The 25182-nt window shown below is 33.8% G+C and overlaps 1 protein-coding gene across 7 annotated transcripts in view; it reads right to left on the bottom strand.

Moving 5' to 3' along the window:
- USP15 (ubiquitin specific peptidase 15) overlaps positions 1-25182 on the bottom strand; it is a 133217-nt gene that overhangs the window by 105204 nt on the left and 2831 nt on the right. For all 7 annotated transcript variants that reach the window (XR_010021328.1, XM_063074724.1, XM_063074725.1 and 4 more), the window contains exon 2: positions 5350-5477. Coding sequence is in view for 6 of the 7 variants with exons in the window: in XM_063074724.1 (XP_062930794.1) it covers positions 5350-5477 (128 nt within the window). In the remaining variant the exon portion in view is untranslated. The remainder of the gene's footprint in view (positions 1-5349; positions 5478-25182) is intronic.

Consider the following 25182-nt stretch of genomic DNA (forward strand, 5'->3'; position numbering starts at 1 on the left):
GAATTTTTCTTCAATTTTGTTTTTTTATCTTACTTGGTATATTATCCTTTTTATATTTACTTCTATATTATATATACAATCTTTTTATTATTGGACTTAATTTGCTAAAATTTTAAGAATTTTTGCTTATATGTTTATGAGGAGTATTGGTCTAGGGTTTTCTTGAAATTTCTCTGTTAGATTGTGGTATCAAGGTATGATGGTTTCATAATATGAACTGGAAAGTAGCCATCCCAATTTTTTGTAGAATTGGTATTATTGCTCCCCTAAATGTATGATAAAACTCAGTAGTGGCATCAAATGGAGTTTTCTTTGTGGAAAAGTTTTAAACTACAAATTAAATTTAAAAAATTTTTATAGGGTTAATCAGGCAACCTATTCTTTTGGAATGAAGTTTGATAGTTTGCATCTATAAAGGACTTTATCTTTCTCATCTAATTTGTTGAATTTACTGGCATAAAGTTCATATTTCTTCATTGTCCTTTTAATATTGGTAGGTTTTATATTGATGTTATCCCTCTTGTTCCTGGTATTGGTAACTGTCTTTTTCTTGTGACAAGTCAAACTAGACATTAATCACTATTACTGATCTTCACAAACACACATCTTTTGGTTTCATTAATTTTCTCTATTTTTCTGTTTTCAATTTAATTTCTGCTCTGATATTTATTATTTCCTTTCTTCTGCTTATTTTAAGTTTGACCTGTTCTTAATTTTGTATTTTCTTAAGTTGTAAACCAAGGTCACTGACTCTATACCTCTCTTTTCTTTATAAGTATTCAGTGCTATAAATTCCCCCTCCACATACTACTTCACTGCCTTAAACACATTTTGATGTTTCTGTCTTCATTTTCTTTTAGTTTCTAATTTTCCTTTTGACGTCTTCATTGACCCATAGATTATGAACTAGTGCATTATTTAGTTTCCAAATATTTAAATATTTTCCAGCTTTGTGTTATTAATGAGAAAATTATTCCACTGTGGTAACATGACATATTTTGTATGATTTGAATCCTTTTTAGCTTTTATTGAGACAGGTTTTATGGCCCATAATATGGACTATGTTGGTAAATGTTCTGCATGTACACCTGAAAATAATTTTTATTCTGCTGTTGTTCAGGAGGGTATTCTATAAATGTCAATTAAGTCAAGTAGATTACCAGTGCTATTCAATTCTTCTTTGGGCTTCATAAACCTGGATATCCATTTCCCTTCCCAGATTTGGGAATTTTGGGCCATTATTTCTTCAAATAAGCTTTCTGCCCCTTTTTCTTTCCTCCTTCTGGAACTCCCATAATGTGCATATTGGTTCACTTGATGATGTCCTATAAGTTCCTTAGGCTTGGTTTACTCCATTTCATTCTTTTTGTTCCTTTGACTGGATCATTTCAAATTACCTATCTTTGAGTCTTCCAATTCTACTTGATCAACACTGTTGTTGAAGACCTATAGTGAATTTTTCAGTTATTGTATTTTTCAGCTCCAGAACTTCTGTTTGGTTCTTCTTTATAACTTCTCTGATATTTTCATTTTGTTAGTTTTCATTTTCCTGATTTTTTTAGTTGTCTATGTTTTTGCATAACTCACTGAACTTCCTTAGGACAAATACTTTGAATTCTCTGTCAGGAAATTCATGGATCTCCACTTCTTCAGGGTCAGTTTGTAGATATTTATTTTGTTTCTGTGTTATGTTTTCCTAATTCTTTGTGTTCCCTGTAGCTTTGCATTGATGTCTGTGCAACTGAAAAAACAGCCACCTCTCTCAGTCTTTATGGACTGGCTTTGACCAGTCAGATTTGCTAGAGATTCTGCAGGCCTCTCAAACTTTAGGTATGGATGAGTTGTCTGTAATTGTGCATGCAGATTCTTAATTAAAAGAATTTATTTATTTATTTATTTTCAGGAGCCGATTATTTCTTACTCCCTCTGATATCTGACTACCATACCATGAGCTAGAACACTGAAGGCATAATCTACCCCTACCTGTGGAGAAACCTTGAGTTTGTGTCTTCTCCTAACTTTGCAGAGCTGTGATAAGTGCAGCAAGCTGGCTGCCCCTTTTCCTTTGTTCTTAACAGCTCCCACCAAACTATGCCAGTTCCATTAGCACACTGGGTGAGACATAGCTGGCCCTTCGAGTAGCATACCGAAATGCCAGGACAATGGAGGCTCACTCCATTCTTCTTCCTCTTCCCAGTGGGTCAAGCCTCAGGTTCTGCACCTTCTCCCAATATTGCAAGGCTATGACAGCTACAACAAGCCACTCACCCCTTTTTCTTTGTTTTTAAGTTCCCTCAGTCATCTAAACTATGTCAGTTACATCAAACATAGTGAGGTAAGACAGAAACCTCTCAGGCAGTGCACTGAAAGGTTGGGACATTAGAGGGCACTCCACTCCTGTCCTTGCCTCCTGGGGGAGAATTCTCAGGTTCTTATCCTTCTCTCAATCTTACAGAGCTTTCTGGCTGCAGCAACTGCCCACTCATTTTCCTTTGTTAACTGCCCTAGGCATCAGAACTATCCTGGTTCCATCAGCACTTTGTATGAGATGAAACAGAAACTGGCCCCTTGGAGAGCACACTGAAAGTCTGGGAAGTTAGACACATGCTCTCCTTTTTCTTTTCTCACAAAGGAAAAGTCTTGGGCTGAGACAATCTCTCTTGGTGTTAAGCAGAGCCAGCTTGGAGGAGGGACTAATGTGGGTAAAATAAAACTGCTCTTCTTACCCATTTCAATGTAGTTCTCAGTTTTGTACTCATCTGGAGTACTGCAACTTCTTAAGTGGATCCTGGGCTTTTCATAAAGGTATTTTGGTCCATATATCATTGTTTCATTGTTTCTATGGGGGAATGAGGGCTGGGACTTCCTATTCTATCATCTTACTGATGTTACTCTTCTTCACATATTTTCAAGTTATGCCATTAGGCAGGTATATATTTAGAATTACTATGTTCTCTTGATGAACTGTCCCATCACACTTATCATTATGAAGTGACCTTCTATCCCTGGTAATGTTCTATGTTCTAAAACTTAATGTCTGATATTAACATAGCCACTCCAGCATTCTTCTGATAGTGTTAGCAAGTGTAGTAGTTTTCTTTCTTTCTTTTTTTTTTTTTTGTCTTTTTCGTGACCGGCACTCAGCCAGTGAGTGCACCGGTCACTCCTATGTAGGATCCGAACCCGCGGCGGGAGTGTCACCGCGCTCCCAGCGCAGCACTCTACCGAGTGCGCCACGGGCTCGGCCCAAGTGTAGTAGTTTTCTACTGCTGCTTAACAAATTACCATAGTAGCTTAAAACAACACTCATTTATATCTCACAGTTCTGTGGCTCAGAAGTTCAGTTTGGCTCAAGCGGGTTATGTGCTTTGGGTCGTACGAGGCTGAAGTCAAGACGTCAGCCATGCTGGGTTCTTATCTGACGGCTATGGGGGAAGAATCCACTTCCAAGCCCATTCAAGTTGTTGGCAGAATTCAGTTATTCATTGTTGCGGGTCTGAGATCCCCGCTTCCTTGCTGGCTGTCAACCTGAGGCCTCTCTCTGTTCCTAGAGGCTTCCTGCCTTGTGTCTCATGCGGTCCCTTCCATCTTCGAACCAGCAATAATGCACTGAGTCCTTTTCACGCTTTGAACCACTGACTACTTCTGTCACTAGCAAAAGAAAATTCTCTGCTTTTAAAAGGCATACAATTAAGCTCAAAGATAATTTCCCTTTTGCCATATAACATAACCATGGAAATGATATCTCATGCTATTCACAGGTTCCATCCACACTCAAAAGGGAGAAGATTATACAAGTATGAGGGTAACGGGGGATCAGTCTTAGAATTATGCTTGCCACAGCATGGCATATCTTTTCCATCTCTTATGTTTATCTGTGTCTTTAAAGTGGGTTTCTTGCGGATAGTTGATAGCTGGGTTAACTTTTTTAAGTTAAGACAATTGGGGTGTCTCTACACTTAATTAGGGTGTTTACATTTAATATGATTATTCATAGAGAGCTGGGTTTAAATTTACTATCCTGTTACTTGTTTCATATTTGTCTCATCTGTTCTTTGTTCATTTTTTCCACTTTTGGGGCAGTATTTTTTTTTTAAGATCGATATTTCTCCTCCTTATGGGCCATATTTTCCTGCTTCTATGCATGCCAAGTATTATTTGGTCAAATCCAAGACATTATGAACTTTATGTTGCTGGATACTGGATATTTTTGTATTTCTATAAGTACTTGAGTTTTGTTCTGAATTGCAGTTAAGTTAGTTGGAAACATGTTTGACGCTTTCAGGTTAGCAGGGCAAGAGAATTAATTTCACCATATTACAGAGACAAAACTGTTCTCAGCAGGCTACCCTGTCAATTATGAAGTTTTCCACTCTGGCTACTTGGAAGAAAAATTATTCCTGTTTCTATATGAGCCCCAATGATTGCTCCCTCTATTTCTTTTGGGTGGTTCTTTCTCTGCCTTTGGGCAGTTTTCTCACATGCATGTGCTGATCAATAGTCAGTTGAAGTCTCAAGAGACCCTCTGCAGGTCTCTAGGTCTCTTTCTCTCTGAGCTGCTCACTCCTCTCTGGTACTCTCTCTTGAAAACTATAGCAGCCTTGGTGTCCCTGGACTTCATACTCTGACTCTTTAGCTATAGGAGATTGCCAGGGTCAGCATGAATTTCTCCTTCCTGTGTGTGTCTTGGAAACTCTTTCAATGCAGTAAGCTGGAGGCAATCAGAGGGAATGCCTCATTTGTTTTCCATCACTCAAGCATCACTGTGTTTTATTGCCTAATATCCAGTGATTTTAAGAATCACTGCTTCATATATTTTGTGAGGGTTTCGTTAGTTTAGGTGGAAAAGTAACTCTGCTCCCTGTCACTCCATCTTGGCTAGAAATGGAAGTTCTGATACCTATGTTTTATTCCACTTAAATGTAATAAGATATACAGAAGCGCTGGCAAATAGTGAGGGATGTAGAAGATTAATGCAAAAATCAAAGAATGTAAACATATACTCGAGCTCCCCAACTTCAAAAAAATGTCATGTATCCACTAGGAAAAACAATATGTAATACAGCACTTCTCCAAAATAATAAGACATTGCTTTCTAATTTACCTTCTTCATTTCAAAGCTTAAAAGTAAGAATAATCCCTTATTATATCATAATAAAAAACAAATTTTGTCATGATACAGAATAAAACTAAGAGAATAATCTGAGTTCATTTGGTCAAATCTATAATGCAAATAAATTTCTAATTTATCAACTTATTTACGTTAACATTTTCCATATTACATCCACTGACAGTTACATATTGAAATTTAACACATTTACAACTTGACTGAAGGAAGAAAATAATTACCTTTGAGGAGTCCAGAGTTATCAATGGGTCCAGGATATACATTTTGATCTCCCATCTGGTATTTGTCCCAACTGTCAAAGCCAACATATTTTTTCCACTGTTTGAACCAGCGACTATCAACTAGGTACCTAGGGAAAAAAAAAAAAAAAAGAAACTGGTTAAGGAAAATACCTGGAAATAAAGCAACAGCAGAAGACCTACCTATTTTTGATATTTTATTTTATATTTAGCTACATGCATACTTCAAAGGACTGAAAATTACTGTAATACCACTTAGTATTTGGAAGAAAAATACTTCAATTGTATAAAGTATTATTTCTATTGTTCTATAAATATCTACTACTTGAGGACAAGAATTGATATATATATATATATATATATATATATATATATATATATATATGTATTTAAATCCCTAACAGCTCTTTAACTTTCAATTGAACAAAAATTCAAACAATCATAAGAATCAATCTAAAACAAATTTTAAAGTGCATTGTGGTAAAATAGAAAAAAATATAAAAAATGGTTCCTTTACAAGAAATCTGTGAGTACAGTATATGTTTTACTGTGTCACTTTGGAGGTAAGGAAAGCTGGTTATTAAGAGCTTGCAAGGTTAATTATAATAATTATAAGTAAACTTGAAAAAACCTTAAAAATAATTAAACTTCTTTACCAACAAAAGTTAATAACAATACTGTCTCCGACTATTTCCAAAGAGAAATCTGCCAGGGCAAGAAGGATTGGTTTCTGATTGACTTCAAAAGTAAGATACATCAAGCATTGTAAGCATTACTGAAACTATATTAATCTTATTTTCAACTATCTAGAATTAGCTTCTTTTCAGATAACCAGTGACAGAAAAAGTAGAGTAAGTGTTCACTAGTAATGAAAGTATAAAAAAACCATAAACCTAAACAAATTTACAAATTAGAACTGACTATAATATACCTGCTATAAAATACTTGTTTGCCACTGGTTCACAATTATTTTACATTCTTTTCCAGAAACATTTTATCCATATATAACCAGGTTCAACGACAAAAAAAAAAAACAAAAGTAAAGGTTAATGGGATGTGTAAAGCTCAAATACACAACACAGGTAATAAAGTTTTTTAGGAGATCATCATTCTAATGTTTCTGTGCTTACCATGTATAGCACTATAGAAGTAAATACCCATAGTTATGTCTGAAAATAGCTAAAGCAAAGACACCAACCTAAAGAAACCTCACAGTTTTGTTTTGTTTTTTAATTGAATCGATTATACATATTCTGGGGATTCAATGTTGACATATGTTGATCAAATCAATATTATTAGTATGTATATTGTTACAAATTGCACTTATTCTTTATGCCCCTTGTCCAATCTCTTCCTATCCCTCTCTTCCTCCCCCATCCCACCACTGATAACCCTAGATTTCTTCTCTCCCTCTGAAAGAGTAAGGGTTACTCTGTTGAACTGTTGCACAGATGATCTGTCCAATGCTGAAAGGTGTGTTCAGGTCCCCCAATATTATCCTAGAGCAGATGCTTCTTCTGTCACTCTGGAGTAGGCTTTGTGGAGAGAGACATCCTATTCTTTTCTTTGGTTTCTGCTGGTGACTTTCCTTCTGTCAATGCACTCCAGTGGCTGGTGGACCATCTGCGTGGTGGTTGTGACATCTAGCCACTTTTGCAGCAGCCGTGAGCCACCCACAAGGAGGTGATGTTTTTGGCATGCTCCTTGGTGCTGGTGGTGTACCTGGCTGTAGGGGGAGTCTGGTCCCCGGCTCAATGCCCCAGGACCCCTGTCGGGGCCCTGAGAAAACTCATAGTTCTTAAAAAATACTCATAAGCAGTTAAATTTCCTAAAAGTCGGTATGCAGAATTATCTATGTACCAATACTCCAAACCCAGTCAGGGTTATGCAACTGGTAAGCTCATACATTGTGGAATTTAAGATTTGTGAGAAAAGAAAAACTGAGGGACTAAGTCTTAAGAAAACCCTATTTTCTAAAATAATATAGACTAAACGATCAATGACTTTACTTATATTAAATTGAAAATAAAGAAAAGTGTACTTACTTGAATACCACCCACTAGAAATTTTTTAGATTCTTCTGCCCTTGCAGTTTAAAAAGATACTCAGACATTAGATTTGCTTTCTTTGCAAACAAATGTCATATTAAGAGACATTTCTTTTATTCCATTAATCTTTGTGTCTATCATTGTGCCAATTTCATGGTGCCTTAATTACTTTAATCTTGATTTTTTTTTTTAGGGCAAGTTCCTCCAGTTTGTTGTTCTTGCAAATTACCTCAGCTACCCTTGGCCATTTGCTTTTTCCTATGAATTTTAGAATCAGGGCTGGCCAGTTAGATCAATTGGTAAGAGCATGGTAGTGAAAATACCAAAGTCCAGGGTTTGATCCCTGTACCTGCCAGCTGCCAAAAAAAATAAAGAAAAAAATGAATTTTATAAGTAGTTTATTAGGTTCCACAGAAAACCCTATACATTAAACTTACAGAGTATACATTAAACTTACATAAAAATTAAAGATTACCTTAAAGATTCATTTGGGTAGAACTGCCATCTTTATAATACTGAATCTTCTCATTCATGGGTATGGCATATCTCTCCATTATTCAGCTATTATTTAATGTCTTTTAATAAGTTTTATAATTTTTCCCATAAAGGTCTTACATGTTAGATTCATTCCTAGGAACTTCACATAGTTTTTCTGCTATGTGTATTTTACATTTTTTCCAATCTATTATATTTTATAACTGTAGCTATTGCATAAAAATGATTAAATTTTTAAAATGACTAATCCTGTATCCATCAACCTCCTGAACTCTCAATAGTTCTGTTTGGTTGTAGATTACCCTGTATTCTTCTATTAAAAAAATCATATTGTTTCAGCAAACAATGTGCTTTATCCTTTCCTTTCTAATTCTACTCCTTTTTTCCTTGTCTAATCACTGGCTAGGACTTCTAAAATAATATAGGTAAAGAGATAATAAACATTTTTGTCTTGAATTTTAATGGGAATATCTAAAATCTCACTAATTAAATAAGATAATCTACTGTAGGTGTTTTGATAAATGCTGCTTATTAAATTAGAGAAATACCCTTCTATTCAACATTTGTTTAGACTACCACGATTAAGTGTTGAATGTGATAAAAATTTTCTGCACTTACCAAGATTTTTCTCCCTTACTTTGCTGTACAAAATTAGGGTAGCTTTTCCTCTTCTACTTTCTAAAAAAGTAGTTTGTAAGGACAGGGATTATCCACTCCTTGATGATTTCATAGTACTTGTATGAAAAATTGTAGGAGTCTGATACCATTTGGGAAGGTACATTTTGATCCCCAGTTAATGTTCTTAAATACTTACTGGCTTTTGCCTTTAAAATGGAAATGCAGAATTCCCAATTAGTTTTCTTAAACAGCTAATGGCATATGCTTAATAACAGAAATATGAACATGAGATAACAACACTATAATCACAAATATCATTTGTAAAACTAACACTAATAATTATTTGTGGAATAGTCTCAGAATTCTATTTATATTTATTTAGATTTTTTTTTTAAATGGGGTTTTACCTCCCAAAATGATTAAGAAATCCTTTAGTTATTATGAAAGTTTGTGCTCTGCAGTACCCACCTGCTACTATGATATTTCTAGATCAACTCTCTTTCCTAGATCTTGAACTGACTACTTTGTGTATAATGACATTATTATGATAGGAGACTTTCCCATTTGATGATGTTTGTTTTCAACATCACCTTCAACTGAAAAAGGGCATCATATTTCTATTATAGGCCACCTATATCTTATTAATAGAATTTTGTGGTAATGAAACATAAGGGAAATAGAAAAAAACAGGAGAATCTATTCCAGAAATGATGTATAGTCTTGTTAGGTATACCCAAGAAAGATAAAATTAGATAAAGTGAAGAAATAAATGAAAATATTTCCTTTCAAGATATTTATGTAGATTTGTTACACTATAAAAACTCTATCCTAAATCTACGAAATCCGCCAAAATCTGAGTATTCTCAATTTGAACTGATAAAAGCCTAGAACAGAATCAGAAGATCATGAAGATTACAAATAAGTAAAGAAAGACCTGAATTTACATATTCTCCACAGCACTTGTAATCCTTGGTATACTATCAGGGTCCAGATGGGCCCAATTTTAGCTTTCAAGTTTCTTTTTTGAATAGTTATAATTATCTGTAAAGATTGATATTCTGTGGCTTTGATTAAAAATAATAATATAAGAAATATCAATCTTACAAATACAGTCATGCACAGCATAACATCATTTTGGTGCACGGCAAAGCACGTATGTGATAGTGGTCCCATAAGATTATAATACCATATTTTTATTGTACCTTTTCTATGTTTATGTATGTTTAGATACACAAAAACTTACCATTTTGTTACAACTGCCTACATGCTGTACAGGTTTGTAGCCTAGAAGCAATAGGCCAAACCACAGAGCCTAGGTATGTAATAAACTATACCACATCTGGAGGAAGTACACTCTGATGTTCACACAATGACAAAATTGCCTAAGGACAAACTCCTCAGAACACATCCCAGGCGTTAAGCAACATGTGGCTTGAGTTAAAATTATAATTTTAGTTAAAACTATAATTTTAGGATGAAATCTAAAATCCTTAATAAAAGGCCTTGTGTGATCTGCCCCTACTTACCTCTCTAGTCTCAGCTGGTACCACTTTTCTTTATTCTGAGATCCAGCTATATGAGCCTTCTTTCAGTTCCTTTACACACGATTTTCTGCTTAGAATATTCTCCTAGTGGTATGGTCTGAATATTTGTGTCCCACTCCTTTAATTCATATATTAAAACCTTAACCCCTAAGGTGATGCTATTAGGAGGTAATATTATCTGGGAGGTGATTAGTGGATAAGGGCAAAGCCCTCATGAACAGGATTTGTGCCTTCATAAAAGAGGTCCCAGGCAGATACCTTGTCACTTCTGTCACAAATACACAGCTATAAGGAATCATCTATGAATCAGAAAGCAGGCCCTCACCAGATACCAAATCTGCTAGCACCTCACCATCTTGGACTCCCAGCCTCCAGAACTGTGAGAAAAAAATTTGTTGTTTTTTAAGCCACTTACTGGAATTTTGTTATAGCAGCCTAAATGGACTAACACATCTAGTTGATTCCCATAATCTTTCATATATCACCCTAAATATCACTTTCTAAGGGAATCCTTCCATAAGTCTCTCCCTACTTCCTCCCAGACATTTGAAAGAGGAAAAACAAGATGGCAATCTCAATCTCCTATATTACATTTAATAACAAAATTACTAACATTTGAGTTTTATTCTTGAGCCAGGACCATACTTCTAAGCATTTTAATATATTGGCTCAATTACACCTTTAATTTCCCAATGAGGTAAGTACTATTATCATAATTTCACAGACAGTACATAGGCACACAGAAATTAACTTGTCCAAGGTTATAAAATGCCAGAGCTGTAATTAAGAAAATCTGATATTGACATAGTTAAGCAAAAAGACCAATGAAAATAACACAAAGAAATAAGAACCAGACTCACATATATGTGGAGATATGATATATGTGAAAAGCAGCATTACAAGCTAGTGGGGAAAGATGGACTGACTATTCTATAAAAAGTATTGGGACAATTGACCATGCATATGGGAAAAAAATAAATTACAGCTCTACATCATATATGCAGTCAGTTCTGTTCTAATGATTGTTTTTGAAAACTTGAATGTGTTACAATTAATATATTAGGCAAATCAAAACTACAGTGAGACATTATTGCCTCACACGTGTTAGGATGGCTTTTATTGAAAAAAAAAAAAAAGATAACAAGTGTTGGTGAAGATGTGGAGAAATTGGAACCCTCAGTACACCGTTGGTGGAAATGTAAAATGGTGCATCAGCTATGGAAAACAGTATGGATGTTTCTCAAAAAATTAAAAATAGAACTACCATATGATCCAGAAATCCCACTTCTGGGGATATATCCAAAAGAACTGAAATCAAGATCTTGAAGAGATATGTGTACTCCCATGTTCACTGCAGCATTATTCACAACAGCAAAGATGTGGAAACAACTTAAATGTCCACTGACAGATGAACAGATAAAGAAAATGTGGTATACATACACAGTGGAATTACTACTCAGCCTGAAAAAAGAAGGAAATACTGCCCTATGCAGCAACATGGATGAACATGAAGGACATTATACTAAATGAAATAAACAAGTCACAGGAAGACAAACACTACATGATTTCATTCATATAACGTATCTAAAATAGTCACACTTTCAGAAACAGAGAGTAGAATGTTGGTTGTTAGGGCCTGGGGGAGGGGGAAATAAGGAGTTGCTGTTCAGTTAGTGTAGAGTTTCAGTTATGCAATATGAATAAGTCCTAAAAATCTGTTGTACAATACTGTTCTGATAATTAACAATACTGTATTGTGCACTTAAAAATTTCTTAAAAGGACAGATCTTATGTCAAGGGTTCTTACCACAATAAAAAAAAATTGATATATGAGGAAACAATTCGAATATAATACAAATTACAGTGTATGCTTAAAAGCACTATTTATTTATAAGCAGGATTAGGACTAGGGTGAGGCAAGTGAGATACCTAGGGACCCTCAGAGTGAATGTTTCCTTAAATTTTGCACCCTAAGTGCCTCACTCTAGTCCTAACTCCATCTGAAACACTAGGTGAACACAGAAAACTACCCAGCTGTACTGAGCTACATAGGAATGCGCAAAACATTTGCAACTCAAACACCCTCCTAAATATACCCACGTGTTATGGGCCACACCCTCTACATCTCCTGTTAAAACTTCCTGGCATATTTCAGATAACCCTCCTTGCACCACTTAACAATAACTCACAAGGTGCAACCCTATTGAATCCCATTTCCATAAGCAAACTTCATCTTTTTCAAGATAACATGTCATATTTATTGTGGCATTTATGTATCTCTTAACCATTTAACTTATGTAAAACTGTGCTACCATTTTTATCAGGTATCTTTTAAAAAATGTGTCACTGACAAAGTTTTTGAGCGCTGTATTTCCAACCTCATTTTTTCCATATGCCCTGTGGTTTTCATTGCACGATTTTTGCATAACATGATGAGTTTTGGGAACACATGCTGTGTTACAGCAGACCTAACTGCACAAAAATAAATTTTAGATGGATTTAAAAAGTAAATGGGAAAAGCAAAAATATAAATTTTTAAAAAGATATAGAAGAAAATCCTTGTTACCTTAGAATGTGGGAAGGGTTACAAAAAAAGCAGAAAATCTTAAAGAAAAAGGTTGATAAACTTGCCTAGGTTAAAATAAAAAGTTTCTGTTAAACAAAAGATACCACAAAGTAAATAGAGAAGATAACAGGGGAAGATATTTACACTGCATATAACAAAAGATTAGAATACATGAAAAATTCTTTAAAAAAAAAAAAAAGAAAGAAAAATGGGTAATTCACAGAACAGGAAATCAGAATGGTCTATATATATATATGAAAAGATGCTCAACCTCATTAGCAATGGGGAAAATGCAAATTAACACCACAAAGAGACACCATATCACTCTCATGAAATTGGTGAACACACAAGCACGTGTCAACAATATTAAATGTGAAGTTGACTAGTAACAGGAATACTTATAGTGCCAGTAGGGGGGGAGGGGGTGTTGTTAACAAGAAACCTCACTTTGGAAAATAATCTGGCAATATCTATTAAAGACAAAGCTGTGTATACTCTAGAATCATGTATTGATATTTTTAAGTTCTACCCTACAGAAATTCTTGCACATATTTACAAGAATAAAACTATAAGAACATTTACTGCAGCATAATGTGTAAGAATGAAAATTGGAAAAATCTAATATGTATTCATAATATGAAATACTATAAAAAATTGAAATAAAAATACAACTACATGTATTAACAACATGAATAAATCTTAAAACTGTAATGCTGGATGAAAAAAAAGAAGCTGCAAAAGGATACATGTAAGATAACATGTAATCAAAAACAAATAAATAACAAAACAAAAAAACAAATACTAAACTATAGGCTTGCAATCATCTAAAATTCATTTAGTCAGTCATGTGCAAACACCTAGAATAGCTCAAAGTACAGAGTGTAATTAATTACTTTGTGACGAACAGACCAATTTAAATTTCTGTTCAAAGGAGTCTATGCTTTATAGATGAGACCAGCAGTGAAATATTTCTTAATAATACTGGGACATCTGACTGTGTTCCCATATAAAAAGTTATGAAGTAAATGTACCAATATATGATCTAGAAGATCACTTTACTTATGATTGATGCCTCTGGCTGTGGCTTAATCACTATCATTTTCCCAATTCAGTGGGTTACAAGGGATTTTATGAAGGTGCCTCATACTTAGCTATTATCCATGATTCTTACACATTAGTACATCAATACAAAAAGTTTTATCATGTCAATATTATCTGGGTTCAAAAATTACTACGGAAAATCTCATGAAGATTAAAGATCTATTGTCTTTAATATCTCAAGCCCTTCAAAGATGACCTGCAATCCCACCATGTCTAACAGCATATCTTTCTCTATTCTCAATAATTATTCCTAACCTTTGTCAGTCTTGCCAAGTCTCTAACTCTTAGGTTGAACAGACAACCTTGCTACCTACTTTACAAGGAAGTTAGATGCTAGGACTTTCTGACCAGGTCTATGGCATCACACCTTAATCTTGCTTGATTCCTTTATACTTTAGTGGAGGATTGTATCAGTCCGTTTCTGTTGCTTACAACAAGATACTCGGAACTAGATACTTTGTAAGAAAACAAAATTTACTGCTTAAAGTTTCTGAGGCTGGTTCCAGGGAACACATCTGGTGAAGGCCACCATTGGTGGTGGCTTCTGCAACACAGGGTATGACATTGCAAGATGGCAGAAGCAGAGAGAGAGAGAGAGCTCTCCTCTTAAAGCCCACAGAACCACAATTCCAAGAATGGATCAATCCATTCACAAGGTTATAGTACTCAAAATCCAGTCACTTCTTCAAAGTCCCACTTTCCAACTACAATAGCATTTCCTACCCTCTTAACACTCTCACAGTGGGGGTCAAGTTTTGGAGGGACATTCAATCCAAGGCAAGGATGTAACTCTCCTTACATCCCAGGCCAGTAATTTTTGGTCCTAAGTTTTGGGTCTAATTTCCTTCTTCATCCTTAGAGACTTTCCCCGACAGACAGTTCCTACCCTCTGTTTCTCTCTCTCCTGGTTTTTTCACTAAGCATATAAACAGAGACAAACCTTTTCTTCCCCTAACTCTGTAAGACCTCTCAACTCACATACTCATTTCCTCCTATATTTCCATTTTTCTGATTTAGGTCCTTACAGTCAAGCTTCTCAAGTTTCTACTTCCTCAACTCTCATTTACTCTCCAACCTAGTACAATAGGTCTTCAATGGTACCTGACAAAGTCACCAATGACCAACTTAACAAATCCAACAGAATTTTATGTACCTATTAATTCTTTTAAAAATTAACCTCTGTAATTCTACTTTCTTTGAGAGTCTTTATTTTTTCTTTGCAACCCTTGCTTCTGCTTATATATTAGTATTTCACAGAGTTGCTCTCTGATTTCTTCTTCTTTCACTGTTCATACTCTCTTATGACATTATAATTCATACCAATGATTCCAAAATCTGTATCTCAGGGCCAGACCTTAAGTTCTTGAATCATATTTCTAATTCCTACTAGTCCATGTTAACTTGGATTTTCCATGGATATCTCAATCATCTTCACCTCTATATTTATACATTCTCTAGTATTCCTTTAATAAATGATTTCATCAGTAATTTAGTTTCCCAAGCCAGAAACAAGAATATTAACCTATATTCCTCCCTCCATAACATCCAATAACCAAGTACATTCAGAATATTTCTGAGTCTGTTCTTCTCATTTTCCTCAGAAAAGTATCTTAGTTCTGCACGTCCCCTTCTCCCTAGTGGCACAGATTACTGCTCAACTTGTCTCTCTGCTTCAAGTTTGCTTCCAATTTGTCTTCCATTCTGCTGCTACAGACATTTTTTATTAATTTATTTCAATTTATCAATATACAATATAGTTGATTTTTATGTCCCTTTACCAATTCCTCCTTTCCCCCTTCCTCCCCATCCCACAGACATTTTAAAAACACAAATATGATATCACTCCTGTTTAAATTAAATCCTAATATCTGCATAATAGAATATAAATGCTTTAGGTTTATACAGACATGCCTTGCTTAACAACGGGGATACATTTTGAGAAATGCGTCCTGAGAGAATTTTGTCATTTTGCAAACATCACAGTGTACTTATACAAACCTAGATGATGGTATAGCCTACTACACACCTAGGCTATATGGTATAGCCTATTGCTCCTATGTGAGTAATGTACTGTGCTACAACATTGTGACAACTTATGTCACTAGGCAATAGGACTTTTTCAGCTCCATTATAATCTTTTGGGACCACCATCATATATGTGATCCTTCACTGACTGAAACATTATGTGGTGCATGACTGAATAAGGTCTTTGTACAAAGTATATTCAGATTAGTTCATTGTCAGAGCAATCTTTTTTTCTCTCTCTTTCTCCCTTTTTTTAATGTAACTGAAGGGGAAACCAAAACTCAGAGGTTTTATGGCTTACCAAGGACATACAACATTACTAAGTGGGTATTCAGGGCCTAGTACTCTAGTTTTCAGACTCTACAAGTTTAGTGCTCTTTCCACTGCGTTAAACTTTATTTTAAATCCCATTCACTTAATGAAGACCTGAAGATGTAACAGATGCTCAGCAAAATCATACACCATATTTCTTCTTTATGAAACAGTAAGGGTTTAAAAGTGAGGGAGCAGAGGACATGATATGACAGTGTTATTACCAAGCTGTAAATAAGAATTGAAACATTTAAAAGACAAATTCTAACAAAAAATGAAGTATTTTCAAAGTGGAGCATCTTTGGTAAATGTCAGATTCTTGCCTATCAAGAACTTAGTAGAAAAAGCCTTGGTGTTTACACTATGCCTACATGGGAGTCATGTTTTCACATCAATTAGGAACACACACATATAAAAACACTATCTCTCTTTTAAAAGGTTTTCTAATTGTGGTAAAAACTAAATTGTGGATAAAATTTTTTATACCCTATCTCAATTTGTTTTGATGATCATTTTTTAAAATAAATTTTATTATCACCTGAAATCAGACTTGAGTAAATATGAATTCTAAATTTACTGTAGGAAATGTACTGTGAAGTCTTAGAGAAGTTACTCAGCACTAAAACTTTTTGATTATTCATCTTAGAAATGGTAATCCATTCATTCAAAGAATATTGCAGGTCTACTAGGTATGTGCTATTCCATATGAATAACGTGGTTATAGCAAAATAGCCAAGGTCCCTATGCTCATAGATTCAGAGTCCAGTGAAGGAGAGAGACAGTAAATAATTATGATACATAGTAAAATATTATGGTAAGTGTTGTAGGAAAAAAAAAAAAGGACAGGGAACTATAAAAGCCTGTAATGAGGGCCCTATCGAAAGGATAATCTCTCTGAAATAGTGGTATTCCAGGATGTGAATAGGAGCTATTCCAACAAAAGTAAGAAGAGAAGCTATCTAAACTAAAAGAACAGCATGTGCTTGGGCCAGAAGGACTTTGGGAATTGTGTGTGTTGGAGGAATCGACTAAATGAAGTTGGAATTTATGACAAGGGGAGGAGAAATCCTAGGTAAGACTGGAAAGCTAAATTAGGGCCAGACTACATAATGCCTTTAAAGCAATAATAAGGATTTTACCCTAAATTTACTGGAAACCATTGGAAGAATTTTAACAAGGAAGAGATATGATTTGATTTATAGGCGTACTTCACGGAAAAGTAGAATTAAAAGATATACAAATCTTTCCATGAACTTTTTGAAGTACCCTCATACATTTCATGAAGACCACTGGGAATACTTCACAAGATTATTGGGATGATCAAATACATGTAAAATGCTTAGTAAATAAGCTTACGTAAATTTATGTTGTTATCAGTACTTCAAAAAGGTCCAAATTGTGTGGTGCTAAGTAGTCCGAAGGCATCAAGAATGATAATTTGTATTGTGGTCTTGACAGAATAATTTTCAATGGCTCTGGAGAAGCTAGGGGCTTCTGAGTCAATTTTAAGACAGTCTTCAAAGGCAGTAACTGTAAGAACTAATAATGCCAATTTTGGGGGGAAGGGGGTGGGAGGAGACAGGAAAATTTCAAAAGTTGTTTGGTGTTTTTACATACAACAGAAGCAAATGTAAGAAAGAAACCTAGGGACCAATAAATGATTCAGAAATAGTCCCAAATATAACAGAGTTTAGAAACAGTATGGAGAAATCCCAACAGATGGATTTCAGAAACCATAGAGGTAGTAAATGCATAGTCCTATTATTTTTTTTTTTTTCCGGATTTGTACATGTCTCTGTTGACAACTTTTAGATAAATGTTCCTGCTTAATTGCTTAATACTGACATAAATGTAATCTTGTTTATTTTTTAAAAATCCCATCTTTCTTTCTGCAGAGTAGGCATAGACAGTCCTTCTTTTACAAGTAAGGATATATACAAAAATCTCTGATTAATCCAATGTAGAACACTTAATCCAAAAAATATTTATAACTATTTTGTGCAGAATTAATAGCATAAACAATTCTGCATGCTAATTCACTCTTAAATTACATTTGAGTAGCGATGGTATAAATCATTTTTAACACTGAGAAAATATTGACAGCATCTAGTATTTTAAATTATTATAAATCAGATATTTCACCGACTTTAAGTACCACAAATTAAAACTTAGAACTGCATTGTTTCAATAAAACTTAACCAAAGAAAACTATAAAGTTCTTTCAAAAAAACCAATGCCCTGATTAATCTTCTCTTTATATCTTAATTTTTATATTTCAAGCATTTCTAACCTATTTTCTGCTCTGCACATTAAATCCATCAGTTAGCAAGAACTAATTTTTATGACCTCTTTTTAGACCTAAACTAAGACAAAGAAGGAACTCAAGAAGGAGGACAACTAAGATTGTTTTTACACTGTTCATCCAGAAGACATATATATGATCATTGACATCTTAAATATGTATTTTGCTCCATACTAAAGATATCCTCCAACTATATCTGACATAGAAGTTTAGATACACTCATATGAAACAAGAAGGAAACAGTAATTAATAATGTTTTACCTCCACATTATAAATTCCCTGAGCTAACTTTGTTTAACCTTACTGCACTGGAAGAATTGGGTTTGGCATTAAAAAAGTAAAAATTAAAAAAATAAAAAAACTAAGAAAAACTAGGACTTCTTCAAAACAAAAAGTCCTTACAACAAACTTTACTTAACAAAATTTTTTTTAATCGTATACAGGCATACATCAATGTTACAAGAATAAAATAAGTGTTCATGTCTATATCATCAAACCATGTGGCTAAAGAAAATTACTACAAATACAAATACAGCCCTCTGTGGACCCCTGTCACTGTACACCCTTACTCTGAATTTAGCATTTATTGTGCTATGAATGTGTTCATATTTTTCTTACATAACTATATTTCCATAAATATACATTATTTTGAATGTTTTTAAACGTTATTTAAATGGTATAATATAATCACTTTTTTGCTTGAAGGATTAATGTGGGTTTAGGTCCTTTTAGGATTCCATGCTATTTTCAGCTGCTGAGGTGGTCATCCTACCTTCTTCCATAGAGATACTATAACCCTTTTTGATAATTAGTACACTTAATCCACAGCATTGTTTGTGCTTTGGGGGCATGAAGTTAAGAGTGGGAGAGAGATCCATGGGTTAACTGACACACAAAATTCACTGTGTGAATACTACTATAGCAGATATCTAAGAAATAAAGGGGTGAGGGAAATTTCCAATGAGGAAGTAAGAAGACAGACTGCTAGAAAGAGTAGTGTATCGTTTACGAGTTAATAAAATATTGACACATATTTAAGAATACTTACAACATTTCAACAGAATATATACTAACAAGAAAAGGGGGCAAAAACAAATCTGAAAAAGAAGTTGTTAGAGGACGCATGCTTCCAGATTTCAAAACTTACTTCACGCTTACAGTAATTAAGGCAGTGTGGTACTGGCATAAGAAAAGACATTATACGTCAATGGAATAGAATTGAGAGTCTAGAAACAAACCCTCACTTTTATGTTCAATTGATTTTAGAGCAGGGTACCAAGACAATTCCACAGAAAGAGAATTGCCTTTTTTACAAATGGTGCTAGGACAACTGAACTTCCACATGCAAAAGAATGAAACTGGACTGCTTCCTTACACTATATACACAAAATTTAACTTGGTTGGATCACAGACCTAAATGTGAGAACTAAAACTATAAAACTCATAGAAGAAAATACAAGAGTAAATCTTCATGACTTTGTGTTAGGCAAAGGCTTCTTGGACATAACAACAAAAGCAAAAGTGACAAAAAAAAAAAGTAGATAAACTGACTTTATTAAAATAAAAAAACTTCTGTGCTTCAATGGACACTATCAAGACTATGAAAGAAAAACCCACAGAATAGTAGAAACCTTTGCATTTAGCCCATTTGATAAGGGACTCATATGAAGAAAAATATATGAAGAACTCCTATAACTCAATAATAAAAAGACAACCAAATTTTTTAAATGGGCAAAGGATTTGGACAGACACCCGAAGAAGACATACAAATGGCTAACAGCAGATGAAAAGATGCTCCACATTATTAGCTATCAGGGAAATGCAAGTCAAAACCACAATGAGATACTACTTCACACCCATTATGATAGCTGTAATAACAAAGATAGACAATAACAAGTGCTGACAAAGATACGGAAAAATGAGAACCCTCATACACTGCTGATAGCAATGTAAAATGGTGTAGCCACTTTGGAAAACAGTCTAGCAGCTCCTCAAAAAGTTAAATATAGGAACATAGCAATTCTACTTTTAGGTATATATCCAAGAGAAATGAAAACTTGCATACAGATGTTCATAGCAGGATTATTCATGATAGCCAAAAATTGGAAACCCAAATGTCCAACTGATCAATGGATAAATTAAATGTGTTATATCTATACACTGGAATATTATTCAGCAATAAAAAGGAAAGAAGTACTGATACATCCTACAAAATGGATGAACTTAGAAAACATTCTAAGTAAAAGGAACCAGACACAAAAAATTGTACATATTATATCATTTCATTTATTAAAAAAATATCCAGAATATACAAATATGTAAAGACAGACTGTAGATTAGGAGCTGCCTCGAGCACAGGAGCTTGGGGAGAACTGGGAAGTGACTGCTAACGGGTATGGGGTTCCTTTTCCGGAAGTGGAAATAGTCTAAAACTGATTATGATAATGGTTGTACAACTCTGTGAATATACTAAAACCCAGAGAATTGTCCACTTTAAGTAGAACTGTACGGCATGTGGATTATATCACAATAAAGCTGTTATACAAGGATACTTCATAAAGTTCATGGAAAGATTCATATTACCTTTTAATTACATTTTCCCACAAACCTCTTGAAGTATACTTGTATATATTTAAAAAAATTGAAGAGTGGAAGGGCCACAGATTTGGATGAGATTATTAGGGATGATTTTACAGAGCTCAGTTTTGAGCTAGGTTTTCAAGTAAGGGAAAGTCAGGAATTAGTAAAGTGTATCTAAAAATAATAGAAATGATTACTACTTATTTCAAATATGTAAAAACTCTTAACATGGCAAATGAGCAATTATTTTTGTAAACCATAGCCACAACTATATGGCACAAGTAACTACTTAGCTACACCTCTCCTAAGAATCGAAAGGTTCTTCAGCTTGAAATCCATTCAAATTTATGAATATAAGTTTTCCATCTTTATCAAAGATAAATTTCTTGACTAAACTGTTAAGCTTTGTCAAGCTGTAAAAACATAAAGTTAAATAATAGAAAGCAACCCAGATTATCAAGTCTCTTTTACAATTATTGAGGAACTTGATGCTCTTTACATACAAGTAATTAATTTTGTCTCTAATGCTTTCAGGTTTTAATTTCACTGGCTCTCTGGAACTTAGAGTCTGACCTCAGAGCCACTCTTGGGCTTATCTGTGAAATACTCTGACTTCATTCACAAGAGACTTTTCTGCAGGTACTTCTATGAAACAATTTCCTCTAACAGTGGGAAATTATCACACTAATATCTGAGTCTTCTCAAAACTAAAAGGTGAATGGAAAGGACAGTTGACATTCTTAGTTTTTCTCTAGGAGAAGATAAAGTAGTCAGTACTCTCCTTTTCTTTTTGGAGAGCTATAAGGAAACTATGTAAAATCTTAGTGACACAAGCACTAAAAGTGGTCTTCGCATAACCAGATGCAGGTTAATCCTAGAGGGGTTTTCTGCTTTACATTACAATCTGAATTGATTTCCTTCTTTTTAAGGAATGATTCTCGATCCATCCCTTAGATACTTCATTTTAAAGTACCTGAAACTGAGGCCACTTACTATCAGTCTTATGCTAGGTTTCTTTAGAGTGAGTTATGTATAAACTGGATGATAAAATTTAAAAGAACTTTACTCCTCTGTTTAAAGAATAGATGGGAGAAAGTGTATGGAGAAAAGACTTCCAGGGAATAAACATGAGATACAGAGTGTGAATTACAGTGGTAACTGAGGAAATAAAAATAAAAGGCACAAGCTAGACTGACATTATTCAGGGAAGAACAAAACTAGTAATTGTTAAAAAATTCTATATGAGGACTAAGAAGAAAGCAAAAACCCCATGGTTAAATAAAATACTGTTTGAATTACATTTGAGAAATGACAGCATAAAACCATTTTTAACACTAAGGAGATACTGATAGTATCTAATATTTAATTCTAATATTAAATCCCTATAAATCAGGTATTTAAACCAGCTCTGAAATCATCAAACATAAAATGAGGTAAATTAAGAGCATGTACTTTAAAGGCTGCATAAGTGTAAGGCATTTAAAATAGTCTTTGGCACAGAGTAAGCATTCAATAAATGTTCAATGGTAGTGGTACTATCACCTGTGAACCATAGGCAAGCCAATTAATTTTTCTCAGACTCTTCATCTATAAAAAAGGAATATAAATATATATTTTGATCCTTATTTTTAGGATCAAATCAGATAATGCGTGTAATCAACCTTTATCAGTTGTTCTCAACCTTCCCCTTATCTCCCTGCCAATATATCCGATGGCTTCAACTCACTTTCATCAATAATCATGGCTTATTAATGAAGCGATTCGCAAAGTGAGGAAAAGAAAAATCATTCTAAACTTCTATAATAAAATGAATACATCCAATGACTTAGATAGCAAAATTGATTGTTCTATTAGCAGTGATACTACTGGGACTCTCAGTTTTCATGAAGATGCTAAAGCGATATCAATAGGATTACATACCGTCCACTGTCTGTCTGAATTTAAATGTTCTTTGACTTTAAAAATTCATTAAAGAAAGTTATTTGTGAAAAAAAAATCACTTGGTAAACATCGAACATAAAATACCAAACATTCATATTTGTGTTTTCTGTGCTATGCTGTTCCTATAGATTCACAGTCCCCAAAGAGAGCCTTAAGTGTGTGTATTTGTGGTTGACTGTAAACCAATACTTTTAAAATAGGGACCAAGTACTAAAGCAAAATATCCTACAAGATCTTACTACTTGCTTGGTGTGTTATTTCTGTAAAACTATATGAAAAGGGGCCATATTGCTGTGAATAAAAAAGCTTATGATTACTGATAAACAATTAAAATTCAAAAGCTCAACAGTAAGTGACCTCAAAGTCTTTTGCTTGAATGTACTTCAGGATCAAAATGACATTAGTTTTATATATTCAGTTATTACCTATCAATCTTTAAACATGTTTTAATTTCCAGAAGCAAGATGTTAAGATTTCTACATACTCTAGCATATCTAAACTGAACAGTCACAAGAGACAAGTGTGGGATACAATGGCAGAATTCTGCTACTAAGTATGAAATAGACTCCATCTAAGGATGGAAAAAAAAGTCTTTGTTTTCTTTTTAAAGGAGAACTGCTTTTTAAAAATGAATCTTTAAAATAAGAGGCAGCATAGTACAGTGATTTAAGGAGGTGAACTAAAGACCCAGACTACTTAGGTTCAAATCTCAGCTACACTACACTGTGTGAAGACCTCTGTGAGCCTAAGAAATGTGAATAACAGCACTGGTCCCCTGAATTGAGGTGATGAGTAAATAAGTCAATATGTACTTACAGTAGTTCCTGGCACATAGTGTTTTTAAATATAATATTATATGTCATGGCCTGACAAACTAATTTTTTCTTATTATACTTATACGCAAGCAAGAGTAATAATTGTAACAAAACCATTTTGTGAAAATATCATTCATTTAACACCTTGAGTGTGCTAATGGAAAAATGGTATAATTTAGAAAAAAATAAAGCCTGAATGTCACTAAACAGATAAATGAAATCACTGATTAACCCTGGATCTTCTTGTCCAAATAGGGTACATTAATCCTAGATTCACTGACATCTTAGAAGTGATTTTAAAACTTACAAAAAAGGCTTAAATTAAGAAAAATTGCTTTTCTAGATTTTTAAGCAACTGAAATGTGAAAAATATGCTTTATGTTACTATTTCTGCCCTTATTTTCACCAATTTACCAACACTAAAAAAGTTTTGTTTTCTGGTTTCATTTCCTGTAAATAACATAAAATATACTCCATTTTGATGGTAAACACCCTGGCACAACTTTTCTTTAGTAAGTATATACTAGACAATTTGGAATTCAGGTTAATAGTGTTCCTTTACATTATTAACTTATTTGTGATTATAAGAAGGTTATTTTCTATGTCCATCAAAGTTGCACAAACATAAAGGACAAAATAAAATAAATCCTCAAAGATTTCTAAGGACTGGAGAAAAAGCTCTAAAAAGTGAAATCAACGTCTCCCATCTAAAGTACCTCATTTATCACATTCTTCGGCAATTTATTGAAGAAAAATGTCATAGGTATTTTAAATGACTCTAAACAGAAATTAAAGTTACTCTCCAAAGTTACACCAAACATACTAGAGTTATTAGGGTTCATACAAAAATGACATGCAATATTTAGGTAATTTGCAAAGTTAGCTACACATTGTCATTGATCATAACTGCACATAAAAATTACTGAAAATGATTGGCAGATGAGGAAAATTAAGCAGTGATTTTGGTGATTTGTAGTTACCTATTTACTCACAATAGGTCTATTTTTAAAAAAATCTCTAAAGAGAGCATTCCACAACGCGTACCTTTCTTTGTAACCCACTAACTTAACTACCATTAGTTAAATGAATAAAATTAAATTAGTTAAACGGATAAATAAAAATAAATGAATAAATAAATAATAGGTTCCTATAATACTTACATGTAATGTACTTTAAAAAATTTTTTCTTTTTGTCTCATCAGGAGAAATTACCATGTATATGAAAGTTGTCTTTAATTCATCCTAATTCTAGTTCTTATATCCTTTTTTCTATAGTTCCTAAATTCTAAGTTAATCTTGTTCATTGTTTTCTGAATCTCTTGTTGAAATTGAAACACATATCAACAAATAGCATTGAGACTACCGCTTTATTATTTTTTTTTTTATGCAGGTCAGTGCTACTTTCCTACCTCACTTTCTTTAAGAGGTATAACTCTCTTGCATTAACTTTGACTTACTTTTCACTATA

The sequence above is a fragment of the Cynocephalus volans genome, chromosome 12 (assembly GCF_027409185.1).
Source record: "Cynocephalus volans isolate mCynVol1 chromosome 12, mCynVol1.pri, whole genome shotgun sequence".
Taxonomy (NCBI): Eukaryota; Metazoa; Chordata; class Mammalia; order Dermoptera; family Cynocephalidae; genus Cynocephalus; species Cynocephalus volans.